This window comes from Anser anser (assembly GCF_964211835.1).
Source record: "Anser anser genome assembly, chromosome: 21".
Lineage (NCBI taxonomy): Eukaryota > Metazoa > Chordata > Aves > Anseriformes > Anatidae > Anser > Anser anser.
In genome coordinates, this window is record NC_139742.1 from 8,339,371 (window position 1) to 8,355,452 (window position 16,082).

Consider the following 16,082-nt stretch of genomic DNA (forward strand, 5'->3'; position numbering starts at 1 on the left):
GAAACATCAGCCCCAAATAGAACCCCTAGTTCTGGAATCCCCTAGACTAAAGAAATTTTGATTTTTGCAGCTAAGCAGTTCCTAGTTTAACAGATTCAATATCACGCCTGAGACATCTGAATGCTACTAAAATTCAAATAAAAATCTAAAGGAATATATGGTGCTTATCACAGAACAATTTTGTCTAGCTTCTCTAGTAACCGAGCAAACATGCTTAAAAATATAATAATAATAAAGTCTCTCTCAAAAGTTTTGCAAGCCTTCTCCTTATACTAAAGCCATCTCTATAGCCTTTTCTTTTTCTGGGCAGCAGGATGGCCTGTCCTTCGCTCCAGCCCGTGCTTCTGCCAGCTTCAGGATTTCTAAGCTCTCCACTACTTCTTTTACCAAAACTGGTTTCTTTTACTGATCTTCCAATCACCTGAAGAAATTTTTTTGCTTTCCCCATCTCTCTCCAGGAACACTGAAGAAGAAAATTAATTTAGCTTCCTTTGTCCCCAAAGCTCCTTTCTATCCCCCAGCCTTTTTTCAATGAACTTGTTTTCCTTGACACATTTGCAAAACTCCCGAAACATGTGAAATCCCTGCACAATCTCGCCTCACTTTCTTCTCTCTCTTCCCCACTCTTAGCTTCACACCGTAATTTTCTTTGTCCTCCTGTGAACCATATCATTCTCAAGCTCTATTACTTTTTTCACCTGCTTCTTCACATTTTCGGCATTCAGGAACTCCTCAGATGTGATTCTCAGTTGCTGTAAAACGCATTAAGCGCCACTGAGTTACAAGAATTCCATCAGCTTACCCGACAGAGGCCCTGCACCTTAGCTGACATCTAAGTGGGCAAACTTTGGCAGGTTTGGCAGCAGTCTCCCTTTGGCAATTTTCACTACCCCTCTGTGCTTTCTCCCCGCACCGATTTACCCTGCTTGAAACAACCCAGCCTTCTCCAGGCCCTCCCAAAGGACGCTGTGTGGAAGTTGGCGGGGCGCTCTCAATAAAATAGCATCCTGATTTACCAAAACCCCCCCAATTCACCCCAAACCTCCCTCCAGCGCCCCTCGCTGCCAGGCAGCTGGCGGCGGCGCTGCCCTACCCCGCCCTGCCGCTGCCTGCCGCCCGGCGCTTTCACTCTCGCTTCCCAACTGAAAAACGCCGCTTTGAACCCATCCTGGCTCTTCTTTCCCCAAACTTGTAGGGAGAAGAGCACCTGCTGCTGCGCCTGGCAGCGCTCCGGCCGTCAGGGGTTTTCTGTAACTCACAAAAACACCTCCACCACCACCACCACCACCTCCTCTTCATCGTCACCATCTTCCTCCTCCTCGCAGCACCTCACACGTGTCCGAGCGGCTCCCAGGCCAGCAGGGGACCCGGGGACGGGCGACCCCTTCTCCACCACCCCCCCCCCGCCCCAAAACTCAGCCCCGGCCCCAAAACTCAGCCCCGGCCCCGCGACGGGCGGACACGCCACACGCAGCGAGGTTCTGCCTGGAGCCGAGCTTACCCCGCCGGAGCACAGGTTGAGGAGCAGCGCCCCTCCCGCCGCCATGTCCCGCCGCCTCCCCACGGCTCCGGGGCGGCCCCCGGGGACCCCCGAGGGAACGGGGCTGCGGCCGGCGCCCCGCCGAAGGGCGAGGAGCGGGCGAAGGAAGGGGGAACCCGGGCTCCCGGTGCCCCTCAGGCAGCGGCGGGGCAGCCCCAGCCGGCGGCGGCCGAGGGCTTCGGCGGCGGCGCAAGCGCGCAGCGGGCGGAGCGGCCGTGAGGCGGCGGCAAGATGGCGGCGGCGGCCGGGGCGAGCGGGGGCAGCCCGGCGGCGGCGGCGGCGGAGGAGGAGCCGCCGCTGGGCCTCGACTCGCTCGTGGAGGAGGCGGCGGCGGCGGCGGCGAGCGCCGGGTTTCGGCTGACGGCCGTGAGGCGGGAGCCGGCGGTGAGGCTGCAGCACGGCGTCAGCGGCTTGGAGCCGCTGGCCTGGTCGGAGGATCACCGGGTGTCGGTGAGCACGGCCCGCAGCATCGCCGTGCTGGAGCAGCTCAGCGACGTGCACGGCGGCGGGCAGGAGATGGTGATCCACCGCACCGCCGTGCCCGCGCCCGCCGCCGCCTGCTACCTCAAGGTGAGCCGGGGCTCGGGGCGCTGAGGGGAGTTACCTGCCCGCGGGAGGCCCGGCAGGGGCAGGGGGGGCGTTTTGCGTGGGAAGGAACCTCAGGGATTCTAAAAGTTATCTGTTCTCCCAAGAATCGCTTCAGTTCCACTACTTTGATAACGATTCCGGTAGGATTTTAAGTAGAGATCTTTCATGGGTTACTACCGGAGCTGAAAGGTTTTAGCAGCAAGGTTTTAGCTTTGGGTTTCTGGGGGATGCCTTAATTTCACAGGCCTCAGCACAGACAGGAATCAAGTCTGGCTGTGTGTCTTGTGAAATTATGACTGTTGCCCCCCCCCCCCCCCAAACGAAGTTGAGAATGTGGAGTGACTTGAGTTGGAATACCGAGCGCTTTGCAATTTGTTAAATGCGTACCTTTATGTACACATTTGAGAACAGAAGTATCATAGAATGATAGAATATCCCCAGTTGGAAGGGACCCACAAGGATCATCGAGTCCAACTCCACACAGGTCTACCCAAAAACTCAGACCATATGACTAAGAGCACAGTCCAAACGCTTCTTAAACTCTGACAGGCTTGGTGCCATGACTACGTCCCTATGGAGCCTGTTCCAGTGCGCAAGTATGAAAACAGATTGTTTGGTTCAGCAAAGATCCAATAGAAGGAAGTCAAAATTATACAAATTCAGGCCAACACTGAGGCTTAAATCTTCAGGAGCGAGGTTAATTAACAATTAATTTGAACACCATAGCATAGGTTGTGATAGGGTGCTTGATTTCAAGTGAGAATTAAATCCTGGAAAATCTTGAAATAACATTCTGAAATGTATTTAAATGTTTTTTGTTATCTTTCAGGTTGGTCCAAAGAAGGAGGTAGCAGAATGTAGGGAAAAGTTCTCCAGTTCTATGGATCCAACGGTTAGCCAAACTTTTATGCTAGATCGAGTGTTCAATCCTGAGGGGAAGTCGCTGCCGCCAATGCGAGGGTTCAAGTACTCCAGCTGGTCACCGCTGGGCTGTGACGCCAACGGACGATGCCTGCTTGCAGCTTTAACCATGGACAATCGATTGACCATCCACGCAAACCTCAACAGACTGCAGTGGGTGCAGCTGGTGGACCTGACGGAAATCTATGGCGAGCGTCTGTACGAAGCCAGTTACAAACTTTCCAAGGCTGACACTCCCAGGGGAGAACTAGAAGACTTCGCTGAATTTCAGCGGCGGCACAGCATGCAGACTCCAGTACGCATGGAGTGGTCGGGTATCTGTACCACTCAGCAGGTTAAACACAACAACGAGTGCCGGGATGTTGGTAGCGTGCTCTTAGCAGTACTCTTTGAAAACAGTAACATTGCGGTTTGGCAGTTTCAGCTTCCGTTTCTGGGTAAGGAATCAATTACTTCTTGCAATACCATAGAGTCTGGAATAAGCTCTCCGAGTGTCCTGTCTTGGTGGGAGTATGAACATAACAACCGAAAGATGAGTGGACTTATCGTAGGGAGTGCTTTTGGGCCAGTTAAAATTCTTCCTGTCAATCTAAAAGCGGTCAAAGGCTACTTTACGCTAAGACAGCCCGTAGTCTTATGGCAAGAAATGGACCAGTTACCAGTGCACAGTATCAAATGTATTCCACTTTACCATCCCTACCAGAAATGTAGCTGTAGCTTAGTGGTGGCCGCAAGAGGATCTTACGTGTTTTGGTGTCTTCTGTTGATATCCAAGGCAGGTCTGAACGTCCACAATTCCCACGTGACAGGGCTTCACTCGTTGCCAATTGTGTCTATGACCGCGGACAAACAGAACGGCACAGTGTATACGTGCTCCAGTGACGGAAAGGTAAGGCAGCTGATTCCTATATTCACAGATGTTGCTTTAAAGTTCGAGCACCAGCTGATTAAGCTCTCAGAAGTGTTTGGCTCTGTGAGGACTCATGGAATAGCCGTTAGCCCCTGTGGCGCGTACTTAGCAGTTATTACAACAGAGGGCATGACTAACGGTCTTCACCCCGTTAACAAAAACTACCAAGTTCAGTTTGTTACTCTAAAGACTTTCGAGGAGGCAGCCGCGCAGCTCCTGGAATCTTCTGTTCAGAACCTTTTCCGGCAAGTGGACTTGACAGATCTCGTACGCTGGAAAATTTTGAAGGAAAAGCATATTCCTCAATTTTTACAGGAAGCGCTGGATAAAAAGATTGAGAGCTGTGGTTCTACTTACTTCTGGCGGTTTAAGCTGTTTCTCCTGAGGATTTTGTACCAGTCAATGCAGAAAGCTCCCTCAGAGGTCATGTGGAAACCATCACACGAGGACACAAAAATCATGATCTCTGATTCCCCTGGAATGGGCAGCACTGAAGATGATCAAGAGGAAGGAACTTCTAAACGAGCCAGCAAGCAGAGCCTATGTGACACAGGCAAAGGTATGGACATAGATGACACTGCCGATGATTCTCTTCCTCAGTCAAGTGAGATAGGAGGCCACGAGCCAATGGAAGAAAAGCTGCTTGAAGTACAGGCACAGATTGAGGCAGTAGAAATGCACTTGACACGAGAGCACATGAAACGGGTGTTGGGAGAAGTTTATCTACACACATGGATTACAGAAAACACCAGTATTCCCACCAGAGGAGTCTGTGACTTCTTAATGTCCGATGACGGATATGAGGACAGAACAGCACGAGTAAGTGCACCTCTATGCTCTGGGGATTCGGTGTTACCTCTTTCACCCCCCTCCACAGCCTAAAAGGAAAACACAGCTTTAGGGGTGGGAAAGAGAACTGTAATCATGTAATCCTTGCTAGACGGCTTCTATAGAGCATCCATGGTTGCCCTTCCTTGGAATTGTGGAATAGGAGGGAACATAAATACAGACGTTGAAGTCTGGATGAGGTACATAAGGAATAAGCATGTCTGAGTTTCTGCAAAACAAGGGAGAGGATCACAGTTCATTCTCTTGTAAGTGTACTAAGTGGGAAGAATGTTTGTGTGGCTAGACTTACTTAATTTAGCATCTACACAAACCTAAACTTCGGTGATTCTTCCTCTAGTCAATCACATCTGAAGTTCTAACTTTCCAGAGTTGCAGTATCACTTCTTAAACTATTTATTACTCAAAGTACTGTGAGTGTTCAGGTGGTATCTCTGGTCTTGTCGGTGCTCCACGAACCTTCCAAGAAAATATCAGTTACAGATAGTTGTTTTATGAGTTAAATCCAGCGATTCAGAACTTCATGCAGGGTTTCTAGTTAACCAAGCTGACTGAGCATCTTTGATACAACACATCTATGGCCTGACCCTTCAGGCACACTTGAATTTATTAAAGTACAATAAATAAGTGTAACTGAATGCTTGGCCGTAACAGGACCTCCTCCCAAACTTGCAGTACTCCCTACCAAAGTAAAAGCGTAACTGCGGGGAGACTTGCAATGTGTAGAGTAAATGTCTGTGGCACAAAATACGTGATCGGTGAGCCCTGCAGTGGGCAACAGACATCAGACAAGGGAAGTGTCAGTGGGAACACTGCCATCAGCCTCCAGGCCTTAAGACTCGATGACAAAAGTGTCTCAGATGTGCCTGTACCTCTGAGCAGAGAACAATTCTTTTCAGTACCTAAATCCTTAAATCACTTGAACTCTAATTATCAACCTGTACACTACATTCAGAGAGATAGAGGAAGCAAGCACAGTTTCTGTTACTGCTGTAACGTGGTGTTCTCTGCTGGACTTGCAAGGCAGCAGGCCACGCGGTGTGGCCTTCACAATTTGGTAGGAAGGTATCCTGGCAGAGCTCCTGTGTTTTTCTGGTGCCCGGTTACTATGAATTGGAGGGCCAAGACGTTGCTTTTCTTACCTTGTAAAGAAGATTCTTCATTTTATAGTCATTAAAAGCTGCCTGCCAAACTATTTTATCCAGTTTGCTGTCACATTTTAAAGGTTCTTGGGATGTGGTTTGTATCTACTGAAATGTCAAGGACAAGTTCTATCATGTAAATGTTGTACTACAAACATTATGTATCCTCGAAGATGACTGCTGAAGACATACATCTCACTAATTTTTGAACAGGATTTTTTCTTAGCACATCTTCTGTGATACATACAAGAACTGAAACCACTGCTGTAACCATCACTGGCACCCCCTAAGTGGTATGATATCAAATATTCTGCTTCGTTTTACATTTGCAATTAGCTTAACCTAAGACTGATTGCTCTTAAGTTCTGTATCCCTGCAGTATGGGACAGATGAATCTAGGTGATCATATTTCAAGAATAAATTAATACATCTCTGTGACAGCCTTACGTTTATATTTCTTTATATGATTTCGGTGAAGTGGATAGGTCTTTGCATCCTGTAACATGTTCTGAAATCACAGTACCCTGAGAGACTTTCCTACCGTTCAGTAGGCAGCTGTCTCGCTCTAAACGATGCTGACTGCTGTGTGTTCCCAGGTGCTGATTGGGCATATCTTAAAGAAAATGAACAAACAGACTTTTCCAGAGCACTGCAGCTTGTGTAAAGAGATCCTGCCATTCACTGATCGCAAACAGGCAGTCTGCTCCAATGGACATATTTGGCTCAGGTAATCTGCTCTTAGAGTTTTTTGCCCCTTCCGCATACATTTAACATGTTTAAATAGCTAACTTAAAATATTTCCTAGTGTTGGGAGTAGAAAGTCACGAAGCATGTTACCATGCTGCAGTTAACTGCATTTTTCTGCTGGCTCTTCCCTGAGAAAAAAGGGACTGTAGATTGGACTTGGTTCTCTTATCAGTACGCTATTTTCAAAATAAAATGCTTTTGATAATTTTTTTTTTTTTTTTTTACCAAGCTGGGGGAGGGAGAGAACAGTGAAAAAAAAATCAATCACCAGGCATGGTTTAGAACAGCACATGAAAGAGTTTGTTCTAGCTACTTCAGCATTTGAAAACAAAGTAATGTAAGAGGAAACGATTAGAAACAACTACACTGAGAAGTCTGGAACTTCATCTAGAAAAAGAAGTCTTTCAGCATCGATGTATCGGTGTATGATGTTTGTCCACAGAGACTTTGCAAGTCAGTAGTCTGTCACTTCAGAAGAAGTTTTACCACCAAATCCTATGCGCTATTTTGGCTACGTAGTCATTACTTTCAGTTAATGATGCTTTGGTTCCTCCCCTGCACAGGAGCTCTCGAGCTCTTGACCTCTTCTACTGTGTGCTGAAGTTCTTTGGCCAATGATGAAACCTTTTCCATAGTATTTTGTTTTTTGGCCTTTTCATTTACGTGTACACTTGGGAAGTTTCACTTACCTGCATGAATAAACTGTTAATTTTTGTGTTTGATGTGGCTCACAGCTGCCCCTACTCTCGGAAAGTAAGGTGTGTCGGGAACAGAACCCAGCCTCCAGTCAGGAGACAGGAGCAGGTCACAAAACAGTAAAACCCCGAGCCTCGTGGTAAAACAACTTGTCCTTTCACAGGTGCTTCCTAACCTACCAGTCCTGTCAGAGTTTGGTGTACAGGAGGTGTTTGCTTCATGACAGCATTGCACGGCATCCCACCCCAGAAGGTAAACTGCTCCTATAAGGGCAGGATTATGTATTCTTATCAGTGTAGTGACTTGCATTGGTTTCATTGACTTTCCTCTTGTAGGCAGCTATGTGAAGGGACCAGTGTCATGCATTTCATGGTCTCCTGCTGCTGTCCATGCATTAATGGCATATGTTAATTACAAAATAGTGACTACAGAAATTAACTTGTAAATACTGTATTTTATGACAGCTGGTAAATACATAACCTGTGCTGGGGAGCTACAGCTGTTAGTTTATATTCAAGTTAAATAAATGAATTAGCTTCCAAGTCTGCAAATGCTGAATGTTTTTGACATCCAATTTCAGTGCTGTATTGCTCCAGCACAGGGTAAGAAAAAATTGGCACCTTGCTGGCTTAGGCTCCAAACCTGTGGTAAGAACATCATCCGGGGACGAGGGCAGGCTGTGTGGCCAGTCAGCCTTTTGACTCTGTGTTTTCACAGTTTGAGGAAGGACAAGCTGGGAGGGAATCCTATTGATGCTTTTTCACTGCCCCTGAGGTATTCCAGTATATCACTAAGGATTAACTGCAGAACTTAAAGTTCTGTACAGAGAGGCTGATTAACTCTCAGTTAATCCTGTGTGGTGAATACACACAGACTTTCAGGTTTACTATTTAGTTTGTCCGTTCCAGCACCATTTCTGTGTTCATCTCTGCCTCCAGCTCTAAACAACTTGTTTTCTTATTTGCAGATCCCGAGTGGATCAAGAGGTTACTGCAAGGACCTTGCACGTTCTGTGATTCCCCCGTCTTCTAGAGAAGAGCTATGTAAAGACTGAAAATATTTTCACTACTACATAAGCTCCCTTCAGTCTAGAAGGATATTGGGCACGGAAATAAACACTTTACTGAAAGGGAAGACAATGTCTGTGACCCTGTAAATAGAACATTGGAGGTTCTAGAAACTCCTTAGGTCCAGAGGCCATTCCATGCTCCAGAACCAGGAGTACACCTGGAAGATTGAGTTCGTAAAGCAATTTGGAAACGCACCCCATTGAAGTACCAGCAGCTGGACACACTTCCTTTTACTGAAAAGAAGCTGAAGTCTTAAGCTCGCAGCGTGAATTGTCCTTTCTGCCTGGCAGCTGTGTGATTTCCCAAAAGCTAGGATGGGAACAGCGGATCTGCCTCTTGAATAGTCTTGGTGGGTAGAGAAGGCTTCAGCTCGTAGTGCTTGTTTGCTTTTTAACAAGTACTGGCACTTGCTGCAGAACATTAAACTATCGAAATAATTTGTGGTTCTAATTTCTTGCAGAGTGAAGCAAATGCCAGTTACAGCCATATGAGAGAAATTGGCCATTACATTAGTTTCACTTAAAGTCTAGAAGACTAACTGCCTTTCAACTATTGTAACAGTATTGCAGTCAGAAGGGTCAAATTGGCTGCCTCTGTCAAATACGGATCAGTAAGAATAATTTTTAATGTAATAATTATTAAACTATTAGCAATTCAATTAAACGCTAATATATATATAACTTCCAATGCTCACGTCTCTTGCCCCGCTTTCTTTTTCTGAACTAAGCTCTAACCACTTCCTAGCTTTTGCCAGTATGCCTTCTGTTTCAGTTAACCCTCTACCACCAAGAATCATCTTTTCCAGTGCAACTCGGTACCACAACCGTTACACATTTACCGTATCTGCAATTGAACTGAGAGTCTCCCTGGTAGAGATGTTGTTCTACAGAAATGGGACACACAAGTAATCACTCCCAGCGGGCAGTTTCTCGTTTCGTAATAACGCAGTAAAAGCAAAACAAAACAAAAACCCCAACATGGCTAGTATATTAGAGGCAAAGTTTCCACAGCTGGTCGTGGAGCCTGGTAAAGCTTCTGTTGTATAACCCTGACTTTTTCTCAAGAGATTCATAAATATGCCAATGATGTAGCATGGCTGAGCCCAGAAATTTATTCTGCTTTCTAACCGTCCTGTCAGAAAAAGATTCTTTCTGTCTTCGGCATCTAGTTCATACGGGGAGCAGGAGAATCCTTTTCAACTTCCTATGCAGCGTTAGAGGAATAATACCTCTCAAATATGTATGGTTATATGGTACAGTTGTCTTGTTGACTTAAAAAAAACATGTCAAATAATACAAAATTCATGTATTTACATTCCTCAGAATATGAATTTGGACACTCAAATGTGCTGCCCTGTTTGTGATTCATGACACTTCTGACTGTGTGAGACGTCCTCTGTAGCTATTTGAGGAAAAATCAAGGAATTGTCCTGACAATATCAGTCTCCAGCAATGCACGTGTGGATTGGTGCCTACATTTCCTTGATTTGATGACTATGCATATTTTCTCAGAGTTCCTTAACCTTTAGCAGGAGCAAATTTTTCTTTTCAGCTAACATTAAAACAAGTCAGCTGTCCTTACTATCCAGTGTTTCATGCATTAAGCATGATAGTGCTTTACTCAGAATAATATTAATATGGTAGACTAGAACAGCATAAGCACATTCATCTGTAAAATAATTAGTCTTGTTTGTAAATATCCTTGGAAGTGATACCATAACTGTATTAAACAAATGTTTAGTTTTTTATTGCCTGCATTGAAAATTGAAATGACTGGTGTGTCTGGATGGAAAGAAAATGTGGATTGTGATAGTATGTGTTGAAACAAAGTCAGAGTAACCTTGGTACCTAACTTGCGTGCAGTCTGAGGCAGGCACTGTACCTGAGACAGCATTTCTGTTCTCCTTCCCAGTGTTAATGAGGCTTGGGGGAAACACAACATATATTTTCAGCACAAGCTGAACAGAAGGGTTAATTTGTGGTGGTAGGGGAACCATTCTGAGCAGAAGCTCCAAGACCTTGTCCGGACAGTCCTGACCGGTTCTCTCAGTGAGTAAATGTTCCAATTTAGAGATTCACCTGATTCTGGAGGTAAGAGAACTTTCCAGAGCCATGTATAAAAGTTGTTAATTTTTTTTAAAGTCAAATTAATTTCTTTGATACTGGGTAGAGACCATAACAACATCTTGGTCTGCTGAAACGTTTATGTCTGGCTGACCAAAAGGCTCAACACACTATCATTAGAGGAAATCCTGGTGTTCACTTCTAGCAGTTCTCTTGGATTTCCCTAGAGTTGTAATGCTTTAGCCATGTAGAAGCTAGTACACCTAGCACTGATGTTTCAGCATTAATGTTTATTTTCCTTGTCTTTCAAGGCAGTAGATACTCAGTATACCATTGCCCGTTTATTTAACCTGATTTATGACTGCTGGGAGAATGGAATTTTAAAGCCAATGATGTCGGCTTTCTCTGCATGCCAGTGGAGATCCTTTAGCACAAAGCTTTCACTTCTCACCCTGACCCATTCACAACAGGTAAAGAGGTATTGTGATTTATTTATTTATTTTTTAAACAATCATTGGTCCCTAAGTGTATTTTTAACCAGTGTAGAGTTGAATAGTGCAGCACACCTCAGAACAGGAACACAATTTCTGATGTTGATCTTACCGGAATTTTCTGCCCAGCTACCAGCTGAGACTTCCTTTGAGAAACCTTTAATTTGTCTTGGACTCCTGACTTCAGTTCTCGAGTTTAGTGGGGTTCAGTCCCATTCCTCTTAGAGTTCTGTAACAGCCTGCAGAGCTACAGCAGCACCCTGCCGCGTTATCCCTCATGCTTTCCTAACCAAAACCTTTGCTTTCATCCCATGTATGGGGAAAGCAAGAGGATGAGGGTGGTACGAGCACCTGCTGCCAGGTCCTTGCACTATTTTGCCCTGAACAGAGCTGCCTTCCCAACTAGTACATAGTTAGAGCTGTCCCATGTTACAGCCCGGTCTGGTCTGAGACACCAAGTGAAGTATTTGAAGACTAAGCCCCACAAAACCAATTTACTCACTAGGTCTTTGCCCTAAGTTTTGCAAGATAAACAAGTGAATAGTTAAAAGCTCTCAATTGCCTGACCATTTGGTGGTGAACATCAGACTTTCTTCCTGTGCTGACAACAAGCCTGTCACTCCTCCCCTGGCATGAAGAAATCCAAACTGTTCAACAGATTAGCAGGACAGCTCTGGGCTGGTTTTGGACAGCTTTTTTGTGCCTTGGTGCTATAAATTCCATTGTCTGAACTAAGGTGAAAGTTTGAGGTCATTATGACAGTGTCTTGAGTATCCATACTGTATGTTTCTAGAGGAAATACCATGGTTGCTACTAGATACATACAGGCAATAAATGTTTCCCTGATTTTCTTAAGTTTACTAGGTTTGATTATGCAGCATAACACCATTTATTCTAGCCTCATTAAAGATTTCTCAACATGAAAGAACCGAACGCAAACATTTATAGTCCTAGTTAAGGGTTAACAAACCCTACTTGTGCTGTTATACCCTGAACTAACATTTACAGGAGACTTGTTTTTACAAGTTTTTCTCAAATACAAAGCCCTTCCTTTATTGCTTACCCAGGTTGTGAAACAGCGGGCAGCCTTGCAGGCACAATTACTGGAGCCTCAGTTGCAACCTCAGGGTATAGCATCAGAGAGAGAACAAGGAGAAGAACCCATCCCACTCCTCAGAGCCCTCACCGCAGAGCAGGCTGGGGGTAATCACTTAAGCTGTTGCTCAATATGACATCTTTGGGTGCAAAACACGCAAGGTCAGTATAGTAGCAATATAGGAAACTTCAAAATCCGTTGCTGCAGAGCACTAGCTTGTATTATTTTTGCAGCCAGAAATAAGGGCAATAGCCTCAGAGCATTGGTAGTCATGGCAAAAGGCAGATTTATAGTGAGTACCAAAATTAACCGGAAGAAAAAGCTTAGGGGATCTCAGCTAATAAAGGTGAAATGCTCGAAGTAGTTATCAATGCTATTTGTTCTCGTCCCCCTTTCTGCGTTCCCTTTTGGAGCTTTCTCTGTCAGGCCTGTAAACGCACAAACTACGCTTGCATTTTAGACACACATTGACAAGGGCAGGGGTTTATCCTTTAACCAGAGCTGGTACCATCTGTGTGGAGGTGCCTGCTGGCTTACTGCTCCACTGGTACACTGGCAAAGCTGCTTTCCTTCCCTCTGTGTGGGTAAACAAAGACAACTTGAGCTTCAAGTACACCTGGGTTCCTGCCCTACCTATTGAAGTTGGAAGAATCAGGACAAGACAGATTTTTGCCTTCTCTTGGAAGTCTCAGTCCAGGATGGTTTTTCACAATTTGTAGAGGCTAGCGTGTACGTACAGCAATGTCTACAGAGCTTTTGTTTTCCCTTCTCACGGAGGGCCTCGTGTACATACTGTCACTTAAATTAGTCTGTGCAATACTCAGCTCTAACTCATACAAGGTATACATTAATACTTTACACTGGAGGTGTTCCCAGACCCTTGGTGTCAGTTGGAATATTTTATTCCACCGCTAAATTTTATTAGTGCTGATTCAGTTTTTAGCTCTCTTTATTTGCAAGACCTAGAACTCCTGCTGGTCTGTCATCTGTGTGCATGATCTGGGTAGTGACCTCAGGAGTGTCACAGCTGCCTCTGCACGACTAGCCTCGACCGCTTTCATTGTTGCAACGCAGCAGGTACACAGGGCACTTATTAGCATTAACTACACTACAGTTCAGAGCAGAAAGTGGAGTAATTCCCTGTGCTGTCTTAGGCTGCAGCTGAATCAATCCAAATGTGAATATCTGAGTTGGAGCATCTTCATCACAGAAGGACTCATGCGCTGCTGAGAGCCTACAGCAGGAGTTACAGGGCCACGCCGGCCCTGCAGCATTCTTATTTAACACTAAACTTAGGAAGCCAGTCCTGAAAAGGGAAGAATGAAGAGCCATCCAAATGGAACTGGTCAGAGAAAAGTTTAATTGCTCTGCTAATCTAATTGATCTCTTCATGCTACTTCAATTCCATTCCGGGGTGCGAGTGTTGTAGCTGGCAGACCGTGCGGTCACCAGGCTGAATGAAAAGCAAAGCTGAGTTTTAATCTTTACTTTCTGGATTTTTCCTTTGAGACTTAGTTCACGGAGGGTCTGACAAAGCTGCTGTGAATATTGATGCTGTGTATATGGCACATTTTGTAAACGTGAAGCAAACCTGGATGAATGTTTTGTATACTGCGACAGTAGCATTGTAATCCTGCTCCTTTTTTATTCTAAATAAATAAATAAAGTACGTTTCTGTAATGTCTGTATTTTAAGGGACTGACTTCCAGGGAGGGACATACGGAGTCAAGAGCTGAGACTGGCAAGAGTGAACAGGATTCAGTCCTTCTTCGTGCTTAAAAATAATAATAAAAATCTCACTTCCGTAAGGACTACACAGAGCAGCAAATTAGACCCCACGCCTTGTGAAAGTCAGATTTCTCAGCTACGGTATCTGAAAGACTTCAAACACAGGAGCTGTGGGAAAGGTCTACACAGGGCCGGGGTCGGGTGCTGTTTGTTTCAAGGGAGTTGCATGCTGCAGATGGACAGCTCCTCAGAGACTGTGATAACCCCGGGCCTCACTTGTAGAATAAAAGGATAAATGATCTTTAGCCTAGGCTGACCAAAGCCAGATTAAACATCAGCTCTTGATTTTAATCTTTCAACATATGAGAAGAGTTTTGAAAGTTTTAGTTGTTCTCCAGATTTAAGAACGTGTTTTCTTAGATAAATGAGAAGAATGTGCCTCATTTTGTTAGTTCTGAGGAGTTGCAATGGAAACTACTTGGTTAAAGCAAGTAAGGAGTACTGAACATTATGTCTGTAAGTATCCAAGCAGCTGGGCTGGGGGGGATAAGCACTAGTTACCTGTGTGGCTATACCTGGAGGAAGGGCGAAGCAGGAGGCTTGTAACCACGCTTTAGAGCCACTTTTCATGGATCTGGACAGTGACTTCCCAGTTGTAGCTCCGGCAGCTTTGACTCCTAGGTGCCAAATTGGCTTGCAGGGCAGGCAGCACAGCCAGTTGTTACTGATCCTGCAGGAGACCTTCCCACTGCAGCACAGCTCTTACCGAAGCTGGCTGAAGTCTGAGTGAAGTTGGGGACCTTGCCAGTAGGTATCCAGCCTCGCCTGACTGTTAGTAATTTTGATACCGCACTCCTAAGAGGAAAATGAATGTTCTGAGCGTATCTGATAGCTTGTACAAGGTAGAAGTAGAGGAGGAAGGTCAGAGTTCCTTACACCTCAGCCTCAAACTGCCTTCTCAAAGCCCAGGAGAGGACCTGGGGCCTGATAGAGCCCTCCAGGCACACCACCATTCCCTTCTCCTCACCAGCACAGGTTCAGCCTCTTTCCCCCAGCCTCCCAAACTGCAGCTCCACAGTTACACTGCAGAGCCAACTTCCTTTGATGAAATGGGCCTGACAATTGCCTTTTCTTTTCTTCCATAGAATCAAACAGTTCTTGGTGCAGAAAGAGGAGACTAACCCAGAAGAGCCTGCTTGTAGAGAGGAACAGACACTTCTCTGTGTGAATTAAGAATGAGGCAAAGTCACTTTTAAGGTTCTGATTTGGACGTGGGCAGTTACAGGGTCATAACCAGAGTTTGCACCTCCAAGAAGCAGACCCTGAAGCACAGGAACCTGCCAAGCCCATCTTTGGCCTAAAACAAACCTTAAGGAACGGTGAGAACACCTTGCTGTCCCTTCCTACCCTGCAGTCACAGCTCCTGCAACACCTCATGAACAGATGGCTGTAAAACCAGTTACATTTAAGGGTTCTGTGCTGGCATCATCACCCAAGACGTGTCTAAGCCTTAAGAGGAAAGGTGAGAAACCAAAGGATGCAGGGGAAAGGTTTCAAGAGCTCCAGGGCCCCCCACAGAGACAGGGCTGGAGGACTGGGATTCCTGCCTGGGGGCGCTCCAGCATCCTTCCACTGCAGCGCACGAAGGATCCATTGTCTGGAGCAGGTGGACGTGAAAGTTTGTGGAACAGCTGAACGCGTTCATCTTGGTGCCAAACCGCGTAATTAACAGCGTAACATATTGCGTGTAGCACAACCTCCAAACAGCCCTCTCGGCAAAGTGTCTTCGAAAAACAGTGATAAAAGATGTCCATTTCAGAACCGGGCACGCTGTACAATAAGTAACGTCTGCTCCCCGCTGTGTTCTTACCACCTCCTCTTTACCTTGTTTTTCTCATTGCTTAACATTTGTTTTGCCAGAATAAGATGCTAATAAAATCAAGCATAGTTACCAAATTGGTTTTTAAGTGTTGGATTCCAATTATAAAAGCCTAATTCCTCCTCCCATCCACTGAACCTTTTTGGTATTAACAGGCTTTACTATGCAAAGTGATGCAGGGGCTGTTTCGTTTACAGTAATTAAATGAATGTCAATTGTTTTAGTTGTTTCCGAGGGAGAGTTCTACATGAGTATTAGCATGTTCTGCTAACCCTTACGTTCTGCACTTCAGGCCTGCTGCAAACCCTTGGGGGTTGACCATTGACCTGAGACTCCGTACCCAGACATGCCAAGCGCATCTCAAT

The 16,082-nt window shown here is 45.6% G+C and overlaps 2 protein-coding genes across 16 annotated transcripts in view; one reads left to right on the plus strand and one right to left on the minus strand.

Annotated features, from left to right (window-relative positions):
• The window catches only part of DDX31 (DEAD-box helicase 31), a 63,548-nt gene that overhangs the window by 46,124 nt on the left and 1,342 nt on the right, over positions 1-16,082 (minus strand). For 2 of the 5 annotated variants that reach the window (XM_083807400.1, XM_083807399.1), the window contains exons 1-2: positions 1,502-1,736; positions 690-752 (exon numbers count right to left, since the gene is read on the minus strand). The exons of 2 other annotated variants lie outside the window; for them this stretch is intronic. In XM_083807400.1, the coding sequence (XP_083663526.1) occupies positions 690-752; positions 1,502-1,546 (108 nt within the window). In that variant the 5' untranslated portion in view covers positions 1,547-1,736. Of the gene's footprint in view, positions 1-689; positions 753-1,501; positions 1,737-16,082 lie in introns of those variants that run through there. One more of the 5 variants, XM_083807402.1, reaches the window with a different exon arrangement.
• Positions 1,727-13,777, plus strand: GTF3C4 (general transcription factor IIIC subunit 4). 11 transcript variants are annotated; one of them, XR_014574446.1, is made up of 6 exons: positions 1,730-2,110; positions 2,958-4,778; positions 6,544-6,674; positions 7,554-7,642; positions 8,358-12,271; positions 13,265-13,777. XR_014574446.1 is itself a non-coding variant. In XM_083807394.1 (5 exons), the coding sequence occupies exons 1-5, from the start codon at positions 1,772-1,774 to the stop codon at positions 8,420-8,422; spliced, it is 2,445 nt and encodes an 814-aa protein (XP_083663520.1). In that variant the 5' UTR covers positions 1,730-1,771; the 3' UTR covers positions 8,423-13,777. The 11 variants fall into 11 exon arrangements, 2 of the variants coding, with proteins under 2 accessions (XP_083663521.1, XP_083663520.1); XR_014574447.1 differs by having other exon boundaries at positions 8,358-11,001; positions 12,082-13,777; XR_014574448.1 differs by having other exon boundaries at positions 8,358-11,001.

Excerpts from the sequence above, each read along its gene's own strand:
- GTF3C4 (XM_083807394.1), top strand. The coding sequence starts at position 1,772 with ATGGCGGCGGCGGCCGGGGCGAGCGGGGGCAGCCCGGCGGCGGCGGCG. Across the intron at positions 2,111-2,957 it reads CCGCCGCCTGCTACCTCAAG|GTTGGTCCAAAGAAGGAGGT; the intron begins GTGAGCCGGGGC and ends GTTATCTTTCAG. Across the intron at positions 4,779-6,543 it reads ATGAGGACAGAACAGCACGA|GTGCTGATTGGGCATATCTT; the intron begins GTAAGTGCACCT and ends GTGTGTTCCCAG.